The sequence below is a fragment of the Leptonychotes weddellii genome, unplaced genomic scaffold, assembly GCF_054177405.1.
Source record: "Leptonychotes weddellii isolate Sample4059 unplaced genomic scaffold, ASM5417740v2 HiC_scaffold_5996, whole genome shotgun sequence".
In the NCBI taxonomy this organism is placed as follows: domain Eukaryota; kingdom Metazoa; phylum Chordata; class Mammalia; order Carnivora; family Phocidae; genus Leptonychotes; species Leptonychotes weddellii.
In genome coordinates, this window is record NW_028028402.1 from 1 (window position 1) to 10521 (window position 10521).

The following is a 10521-nucleotide window of genomic DNA, read 5'->3' on the forward strand; positions in this document are numbered from 1 at the left end:
TGGCTTGCCTTGTCTTCCTAGGGGCCGATGCCAGCCTCCCGGGAGCAGGCCCGAGTTCGAGTGCTGACGGGGGCCGCGGGGACGGGGACAACCTGCTGGGCCCCTCGGCCCCCCTGGCCGCTGCCAGGCCCACCCTCGCGGTGGACTGGCCCAAGTCCCCGGTCGGCCGCGCTCGCTTCCACGGCTACACCTCGTCTGGTAGGAGCCCTCTCTTCAGATCCGGGGGTTTGCAGCCGGTTCACAAGGGTTTGGGGACCAGCCCCTCTGTTTCTTCTGCAACATTTCCTTTCAGTAGAGAAGTCCTTGGGGTCATCGTGCCTTTTCTGCTTGTGCGTGTCCCTCTGTGGACGCAGGCAGAGGCTCCTTATCAAAGGCGGAATGTGCCTCTGAAGCCCGCCAGGGGCCACATCCGCAGACACGCCCAGTGGAGGCTCTGGGCCTCCCCTGTCGTCAGAAGGCTGCCTCCTCCCCCTTCCCCCACCCCCGGCCCCCATTTCGGGAAATGATGGTTTCCCTATTGAGACCACCAGCCTGCATTTCGGGGCCAGCCTCTGCCCGCTAAGGAGGGGACCCGGTCACCAGTGGGCAACAGTCACACCCAGATTTAAGAAATGGTTCACAGTCTTCAAGACAAAAAACTCGCTTTGAAATGCCTTAATCATGCCTCGTGGACAAGGTCAATGTGTCAGCGAGCCAGGTTGGACACGGAAGCCACCACGAAGGGTACAGCGTGAGCTCCCACCAGCGTTCTCTTGTTGGGAGCCAAGTGTGACCCAGGACTCAGGGTCGCTGCCCTCAGGCAGGGGAGGCTGGAGGGGAGCCTCCAGCTCCGTATAGAGGGTGGGTGGCAAACATCTGGGCGCATTTGCAGGTAGGAACAAGCCTGCTCCACGGGAGTAGGGGGGAAGCCAGCACGGGAGGGGTCTATCTGCCCCCTGCCCTGCAGAGCCCGCTGATGGCCCTCTCCCTGTGGCCCCTTCTCCTCAGGTATCACGGGACACACGGTGACGATAAAGCCATTCTCACTGAGCCCTGGGGACACATACGTCCTGCAAGCCTCTGTGGGTACGTTACACGCTCAGCTGGACCTGGGGCGTGGGAGGATGAGAGTTTTCATTATATTCAGATTTTTTCTGGAAATTGCAGCCGCTTCTGACCTCCCGGGCTCTTGTTCCAGAGCGTCCTGACCCTCCCTCCATCCCCACCGTCCCGCACTGCTCATTCTTACCTCCTCCTGTGTTTCTGATCCTTATGGGATCAGGTGGGTGTTCAGGTCACGGTAAAGGCTGAGATGTTGGCCTTTAAAAAAACCCGGAACGGGGTGTGTGTTTATTTGATTTCTGCAAGACAGCCGTGTATGTTGATTCTTTCCCTGAGTTGGTTGATAATCCCGATGCATATGTGAAACCCAGGGAGGTGGAGGTGTTTGTGGGGTCCGTGTACGTCAGCTGCACGTTGACCCGGCGCCCTGCTCCGCCCCGCTTCTGGCCTTTCCATGACTTAATCACATCTTCCTTTTGGGGCAGTCTTGGACCTTCTGCCCCATTTCTAGCGGTTTTCAGTTCCATATGACAAGCGCAGACGATCCGACAGTTCATAAGCGCAGAGGGTTGGGGTCAGAGTCCACATGTTTGGGCTACTTGAAACCCCTGGTGCATTTCTAGCCTTGTCTCCCACGTCACCTTCCTCTCACGAGAAGCACGAGGCCAATGTCCGTGGGAAACCCCTCAGTAGGGCCCGTGGGGTCCCCGAGCTCTGTTCTCTTGTTCTCCTTTCCCCTGTGTCTGCTGACGGCTCTGCGAACGTCCGTCCGCCCGTCCACGGTGCGTTCAGAGACGGAGCCCCGGGCCCCCATGTTGGGCGTGAGAGAGACAGCCCTGCTTTTGCTTTCACAAACACAGCAAAGCAAACCTTTGGCCCTCCCTGCCATTGCCGCTATTCGTCCAAGTGACAAGACTGGGGGCCATTTTCTCAGGCAGGTCACGCTTCTTCCAGGTGGGGGAGACTCAGCCTCTGCGCGGGAGGCCCGGGGTGTCCCCGCGTGTCCCTGCATGTCCCCACTCATCTCCCCGTGCCGCCTGCCCCCAGCAGCAGCACTCGCCCCCCGGGGTTCCTGCACACACTGGGCCGGGCCATGGAGCAGCCACCCCCTTCTCTTTGACTTGACCTTGTGATGGGCTCCTTGGCCGCGTGCCCACGTCCTGTGCCCTCCAGAATCCCGCGGAGGGCGAGCCGCACGGATGACCGGCTCCACACCCTGGCAACCGCCCGGGGTGTGCTGTGAAGACGTAATCATGCTGCTGTCTTTCTCTAGCGTGGGTTTTAATCCTTGTCCTCCTGCCTGTAGCTTCCCCGCACCGCTTACTGGGGAGAGCTCAGCTGTACGTGACGCTCAATCCGGCTCCGCGGGACGTGGCCTGCCAGGTGCAGCCACATCGTGGCCTCGAGGCTCACACTGTCTTCAGCGTCTTCTGCATGTCGGGGAGACCGGTACGCTTGGCCACCCCGAGTCTGTCCCAGAGGCTGGGGTCAGAGGCCGCCCTCAAGGGGTGGCCAGCAGTCTGGGGAGATGCCGTGGGACGTGAAGCTTCATCCTGGGGTTTGGCGGCAAGAGTGCCGTGACATTGCTCCCCACCCTTTCAGGGACACACCGCCCCACTCCTGTCCTGATCTTGCTCCTTCTCTCTGAAACCCACATGCGTCCCTGGAGGGTCCGATCCTGGCCTCCTTCAGGCCCCAAATGCCCTGCTCTTTTTTTTATTATTACATTTTATTTATTTTTTAAGGTTTTATTTATTCATTTGAGAGAGAGAGCACAAGCAGGGGGAGTGGGAGAGGCAGAAGCAGACTCTCCGCTGAGCAGGGACCCCCAACACGGGGCTCGATCCAGGATCCCGGGATCATGACCTGAGCCAAAGGCAGACACTTCACCAACTGAGCCATCCAGGCATCCCTGTTATTAAGTTTTAATTTTAATTCCAGTGTAGTTCACATACAGTGCAGTATTAGTCTCAGGTGCACAGTACAGAGATTCAGCACTTCCCTACATCACCCCCTGCTCATCACGACAGGTGCACTCCATCCCCATCACCTGTTTCCCCCATCTCCACACCCCTCCCCTCTGGTGACCCTCACTGTGTTCCTTGTAGTGAAGAGTCTGTTTTTTGCTTTCTCTCTCTTCCAATGCCCTATTCTGACACCAAGAGCGATTCACATGAGCGCCTCCTCCTCAATCCCCAGTCTGTTGTATCCCCTTCACCCCAAGGAGGCCCAGGGATCTGTGTCTCTGTGGCTGGGAGAGCACACAACCCCGACTGACAGATGCAGCCACGGCGCGGGGTCCTCGTGGCTGTAGGAGAGGGGCCCTGAGGGGAGAGGTCACGCCACATGCATGCGCATTCGGGGACGGGATGTCAGTACTCGCCCCTGCCTGTCTGTATACGACGCTCTCGGATGGAGTGAAGGATGCAGGGGTGTGGATTTATTGGGGATGTAATTCACAGTTTATTCATCTATACACTGTTCTTTCCTCCACACGGAACGGATCCTAGGACTTCCATTACGAATTTAGTTACCAGATAGGAAATGCCTCCAAACGCCCTCTGTACCACGGGAGAGACAGCCAGTATTACTCCGTGCTGCCAGCCGGCGAGCCCTTGGACGATTATAAAAGTAAGTCAAGCCATGACTTTTTCGGGTGGCTGGCTGTGCTCACTTACGGTTCTAAACCTTTCCCCCTGGCTTCCAAAAACGAGAAAATGTTAAAACTGTGTATCTGGAAAATAAAATTCGTATCTCTTTATCTTAAAAAGTCTCATGCTTTTTAGATTAGGTGGCTTACCTACTTTTAAAAAAATTTTTTAAAAGATTTATATTTATTTGAGAGAGAGAGCACATGAGCAGGGGGTAGGCGTAGAGGGAGAAGGAGAAGCAGGCTTCCTGCTGAGCAGGGAGCTCAGTGCGGGGCTCGATCCCAGGAGCTGAGATCCCAGGAGCTGAGCCGGAGGCAGATGCTTAACGACTGAGATCTTAAATTACAACTGAAACATAATGTAAATGCCAAAATGCCAAAATGCCAAAGCACATCCTGTATTTATGAATTAAATGTTTGAGAGCGACCTGTCCCTTATTCACTAATGAAGTTTGTGGTATCTGGTGAATCCTGCATTGGTTGTCAACAGCACCAAATCAAGGGGCTCCCACCACGAAGAAAAGGCCAGGGTAAAGGGGTGCAGGTTAGTATGTGTTGTTCTCAGAACAAACTCAGCTCTGCCGTCCTGACACTTCCCGGACCCCGGGAGCCTGCCCGCCCTGAGCCGTTAGAGACACAGCCGTTTAGGAAAGTGGCCCCATCTGTGGAACCCACTCCCGTTGAATAAGGCTCAGGGGCTGGGTGGTTCCGAGGGACAGGCAACTTGGAGTTGCCGATCTAGAACTTTCTTTGAACTGGCCAGGTGAGCTTATTTCCGCCTGAGGTCTGAACTCGCTCATCCACTCGGTTTCCTTAAACCTCTCCTCTCCTTGAAGCCCAGCAAGAAAGGTTGCTTTTTCATGAAACCTTGCCTGACCCCCAGTGAGACGCACGTGCACCTGCTCCTGGGTGCAGCTCAGAGACAAGGGGCAAGGGCGTCCGAGCCGCACACTGTCATTGGTGAGGATGGGCACGTCCCCCGTGTGTCACTGAGCACGGTGCGCGTTGGTTGGACAGACGGTCGGACGGAGGTGGTTTTCATGGGCCTGCATCATAAATTCCTTCACAGCGAAACCGCGCATGCCCTCTGTCTCCTGGAAATTTTCCTCCAAATGGATGCTCGCCCCCACCCCGCCAAGCCCCCCACTTGCTGGTGTTGGGTATGAAGCCCGGCAGGGCCCCTCCCCAGACGCCCGCCTGCAGGGCAGTGTGGGACCCCGTCCGCAGGGGCCTGCAGACCGCAGGGCTGGCCAGATGCCCACATAGGACGTTGGGGGCAGGGCCTCAGCTCCGTGTTGGACGAGAGGGTTCCTTAAGGTGAATCTGTAGACCCAAATTTCAGGCCACGGGCACCGAGCGGTGTCAGGGTGAGTGATGTCACCCAGGCCATTCCCAGAGTGTGCACGAGGCGTTGCAATGGTCAACGCCGTGATGATCGACGCCTACGAGTATCTGACTTCCAGATTCATACGAGGGTGAACACAAGCAGAATAAATCAGTGCGGCAGATACCAGATCCTATCCTGTCCCGTCTCGTGCGAGAAGGTTCCCCACGGACTCGGTGTCAGGTTGGAGTCTGGCCTGAACTCTGCTGGCGTTCTGCACTCTCTGCGTCCAGCCGGAGGACCCGTGTTATCCGCGGTGGAATCCCCGCCGTACTTGCTCAACTGTAGCTGTCTCACAGCTGGAAAGGGGGCCCACCCTCACCTACTGGCTCAGAACCCTGGGAGGAGCAGGTGGAGCCCGGCATTTGTTTGTAGTGGTGATTGGGTGGCCCGGTGTCCAGGGTCCACTTCGGGAGAAGCACCGACCTTCAAAATTAAGTCCCAAGTCCTTGGCTCTGTGTTTCGGGTTGAGAATGCTTTCACGCCCCTGGCACGCTTCAGGTCCGCCTTCTGCATGTTCCTGCGGCCGGCCCTGCGGCCTCCCCGGGCAGCATCATCTGCACGTCTCTGCCCCGCAAACCCCGGGCCTGCATCCTGAGGCCCCAGCAAAGCTGTTTGCTGCCATGCTCCTGGTACCTGCCCTGTTTCTGGACATCACTGAGGAGCTGCTTAAAATGTTACTCCAACCCTTGAGCCTCCGTTGTTGAGCGTGGGTTTCATTCTCGGGGTTTCCCACTGCCCCGGTTTCCCGTTCACTGGTGGGGTCCTGCCGCCACTGGCTCCTGGGGCCTGCAGGTGGGACGAGCGAGCGAGTGAGCGGAGCACTTCCTGGCCCCCGTGGCCCGTGGCGGCCCCTTCTGCTGCATCCGCGCGACCGCTCCCGTGTCCCCGGCTCTCCGGCGCTCAGTGCCCAGCACTGCTGTGTGGCACTTGATGCTGGCACGCTGGCCTCGCCACAAGGATGGGGCGGCCTCGCGCTCAGAGCCCATGCCTAGCTGTGTTGCGACGTCACCACCGTGGGCCCATAGGTCCGCCCGCAGTGATTCTGGTTCCTGAGGGCTTGATCTCCACCGTGACCCTCCTCCGCCACGTTCCCTTCCAGTCACGGTGTCCACTGAGATCACAGACGGCGCGGGCTCCCGGGCGCCGCCGTGCGCCGTGACGGTGACCGTGCGGCCCCGTTTCCACGGGAATCTCTGCCTGGACGAGGACACGTGAGTGAGCCGCACGGAGACACCCTCACGCACGCATGCCTGCGTGTCCTCGGGAGCGGGGTCTCCGCCAGGCCAGCCACAGGTGGGGGGACCCATCTCCTCGGGGTGAGCAAAAGAAACAGCTAGGGTTCCGCAGTCCTAACTCCGATCTGCGCGGAGTGCGCGCAGGTGCGTCAGGGCCTGCGAAGCACAGGCCGAGCTGGGCTGCCATCCCTTGGCTTCAGGGCGCTTACAGACCCGCATGCTGAGCCCTAGTGTTGGAGCATTTCCATTGTCCCCCTAAACCCGTGGCTCGTTAGCGGTCACTTTCCTTCCCCCACAGCCCCAGACGGCCGCTAGCCTACCTCCCGTCCACAGATTGGCCGGTGCTGGACATCTCTGCAAACAGGGTCACAGCCTGCGTGCTCCTTTGTGCCGGCCCCTCTCAATAGCTGGGGCGTCTTTGAGGTCCTTCCATGTCGTGGCACCGTCACAACCCCGTTCCCTCCTGTGATGTTCTGTTGTGGATCCGCTACGAGCTGTTTGTCCCTTCCTCAGCTGGCGGACGGATGGTGTGTTTCCACTTTGGACTGTTAGGAACAGAGCTGTGGACCTGTGTTTTCGTTGTTCTTGGGTAGATACCTAAGGGTGCTGCTGGCTCATAGGGTCACCCCGTGCGTATCATGTGGGGGAAGCAGCCAGCCTGCTTTCTGGAGTGGCTGCGCCATTCCCACGAGGCTCCGTCTACACCACACTGCTGATACCTCTCTTTTCCACTCTAGCCATCCCAGTGCCACTGAAATGGTGTGTGCGCTGGGCCTCAGAAACGTGCATTTCCCTCATGACTGACGGTGGAGAGCATCTTTTCATGGGCTTGCCCATCTCGCTTGGAGAAATGTCTGTTCACGTAGTTTGTTTAAAAATTGGGTTGTCTTTTTCTGATTAAGATGTAGGAGCTCTTCACATATTCGGGAAGCACGTCCCTTGTCAGAGACATGATTTGCAAATATTTCTCTCCAGTCCGTGGTTTGTATTTTCTCTTCCACGTGGTGTCCTTTGAAGCACAGAAGTGTGTGATTTTGATGAAGTCCCACATGCTGATTTTCTCTTTTATTGCTTGGTATATCCATAGGATTTACTGCTGTGTTTTCTTCTAGGAGAGTTCTAGTTTTTGCTCTCCCACTGAGCTCTGTGATCCGCTTTGGGCTAACGTGTGTGTGTGTGTGTGTGTGTGTGTGTGTGTGTGTGTGTTGTGAGGTAAGGCTCCAAGGTCATTTTTCCATAGGGAGCTGTCCAGTTCTTCCAGCACTGTGTGTTGAAAAGGTCAGTCTTTCCCCAATAAATTATCTTAGTCTCTTTGTCAAAAGTCAGTTGACCATAAATGCTGTGGAGTCTCAATTCTACCTCCTGTCTCTGCCACACTGTCTTAATTACTGTAGCTTCATAGTAAAATTTGAAATTGGGAACCATGAACCCACTAACTTTGTTCTTTTTTTTCAAGATTATTTTGTTATTCTGTATCTCCTGGTTATTATTCTGTCAATTTCGGCAAAAAGCCCCCTGGGATTGTGGTAGGGATTGCATTGAGTCTGTCGATCACTTTGAGAATATCGTCATCTTGAGAATATGAAGTCTACTGATCTACGAACAAAGTTTTCCCTTTATTTAGATTTTAATTTCTTTCAGCAGTGTTTTCTAGTTTCCAGGGTACAGGTATTGAATTCTTCAGTTAAGTCTAACTATAAGCATTTTATTCTTCTTAATGCTATTGTAAATCGAGCTGTTTGCTTAAATTCTGTTTGTGGATTCTTATTGCTAGTGTGTACGTATACAATTGATGTTTATACGATTGGTCTTGTATCCTGCAGCCTTGCTAACCTCATTTATTTGTTCTATTAGCTTCTTAGTGCATTCTATGGGGTTTTTCAATGTGGAAGAGCATGCCATCTACAAAAGAGTTTTACTCCTTCCTTTCCAACCTGGATAACTTTTTTTTTTCTGACTTAATTGCCCTGGTGAGACTCTTCCAGTTCATTGGTGAGTAGAGGTGGAAGTGTGCATATCCTGGTTTTGCTTCCAGTCTAGGCCAGGAAGCATTCTGTCTTTCACCACGGAGGGTAATGTTAGCTGTAGGTTCTCCGTGAATGTATTTTTTGAGGTTGAAGAGGTTCCCTTGTATTCCTAGATTTGGGCTATTTCTATCATGAAAGGGTATTGGATTTTGTCAGTGCTTTGCTGGATCTATTGAGATGATTATGTGGGTTTTGTCCATTACTATGGTAATTACCTTGACCGATTTTCATACTGGAGTTCCTCTTGCATTCCTGGCAGAAGCCCCACTTGGCCATGGTGCGTGGTCTGTGATCATGACATAGTGTCCAAGTACGGTCTGAGCGTGCCCTGTGCTGTGGTTGTGAGTTCGGATCCTTGCGAACCTCCAGCCCGCTGTGGCCACAGTGGTGTCTTTGTCTAGATCAGCCCTGTCCTCCCTTGCTTGCCACGAAGTGTCTCTGTCATTCTGCTTGGCGGCTCTGCCCGTCTCAGTTCTGATCAAGAGTTTTATGGAATTCTGATGTTCTGCTTCACTGCGTCTTTTCCGAGTTTCTCTTGCACAGACCGTCCCCTGTCTGTCCCGACCCACCCACGGAGCTCTCCCTAGCAAGTACCCCTCCTCTGCTGGTAGGCAGGCTGGAAAGTTTCGCCATGGGTTGGAGCAATCCTGGTGACTCTTCGATTTCCTTCAGCTATAACTCCAGCCTGAAGCACCTCTCCACCCTTCAGCTGATGGGCAGTTACACAGAGGTCAGGAACTACATCACCGTGATGACCAGGGTCCTGACTCGTTGGGCTGCAGAGGACAGAAGTCCCTCGTGTGGCCAATGGTCACGAATACAGGATGCGCTGGTTTCTTCTGTGTGCAGACTGCCTTTTGCAGATCAGGTGCGGGCTGGGGAGGGCCCGGTGCCTGGAGGTCGGCATCTGCGTGGATGGCTGGCTCGCCTTGCTTACGATACACAGTGAAGAAATGGGGTGTGCAGGGCCAGCCGGCGAGGCCTCTCTCGTCAGCTCATACTTGCACAAACAAATGCTGTTGGTTCGTAAAACAGACACTGTGCACAGCAATAGCATGCAGATCATTGTGCTCACGTTTCTCTAAGTAAAGTGATGCGAATCCCACCTGACTTTACCTTGCCAGCAGCGAGATGACGGAGTTCAACGTACGATGATGTGCGGCTTCTAAGGAAATGAGCATGTGGCATTCAAATGCCGCCATCCTGGGTCACTGGCGCCTGCGCCTCCTGCCCACCCCATCGCCACTAAAGGGCGCTCGCATCTCAGCGCAGGCCTCCTGTCTCTGCCACCTTGATACCCAACTCATGCTGTTTCTCCCTCCAGGACACCTCCCACCCTTTTCCAAAATTTCCCTGAGCTCTGTCTTCCTCCTCCCTCCCCTCCAGTCACACTCCTGCTGGGCTACGGGAGGCTGGTGTCCAGCGGACACCCAGGGGACACGGGGCCCCAGGGGGCAGGTCAAGGGGATGGTCCCTCCCCCGTCTCTTAGCTCAGAAACCCGGGACTGTTGTCTGCAGCAGCTCTGAACTCCGTGACTAACTTGTCCCTCCTGTGTGTTTGCTTGTTTCTCCCGGTCAGGAAGAAATGAGCGATTCTGTTCTCATGTTAAGGGACCTCCTACGCTTCCCTCATAAGGTGAGTGCTGTTTCTTTCCAAGTCTATTTTCCTGCCTCTTTTTTTTTTTTTTTTTTTGGCCTAATTGGGAGGACTCGATCAATTCTCAAAGAACCTACAGTGCAGGGTTACGTTTTGACACTTAAATTAGAACCGAGACTTGCCCTGAGAATTCACATGAACAGCATCTCCCGTCCCAAATCACGGGGGAGGAACTTCTTCCCTAATACAGAAATTAGAAACCCCAACGTAGAAATGGATCCTGACAGTCCCATCCGTGCTAAAGATACTTCCGGTAAGGGGACCGCTCTCTGTTCTTAATCGAGGTACTGGGTTTTCCAGCTCCCTGCTTCTTTCTTTGTTTTCAAGTTTTTATTTAAATTCCAGTCAGTTAACATGCAGTGTAATCTTAGTCTCAGCTGTACAATATTGTGATTCAACACTTCCCTACATCACCCCGTGCTCATCACGACAGGTGCACTCCTTCCTCCCCATCACCTGTTTCCCCATCCCCCACCCACCTCCCCTCTGGTGACCAGCAGTGTGTTCTCTAGAGTTCAGAGTCT

General features: G+C 54.7%; 1 protein-coding gene across 1 annotated transcript; it reads left to right on the forward strand.

The window, feature by feature from the left end:
- The first annotated feature begins 15 nt into the window (after positions 1 to 15).
- Positions 16 to 9861, forward strand: LOC145719637 (polycystin-1-like protein 1). Its single transcript, XM_081811167.1, has 6 exons — positions 16 to 198; positions 988 to 1065; positions 2348 to 2490; positions 3552 to 3672; positions 6178 to 6289; positions 9013 to 9861. The coding sequence occupies exons 3-6, from the start codon at positions 2476 to 2478 to the stop codon at positions 9287 to 9289; spliced, it is 525 nt and encodes a 174-aa protein (XP_081667293.1). The 5' UTR covers positions 16 to 198; positions 988 to 1065; positions 2348 to 2475; the 3' UTR covers positions 9290 to 9861.
- Positions 9862 to 10521: the final 660 nt, after the last annotated feature.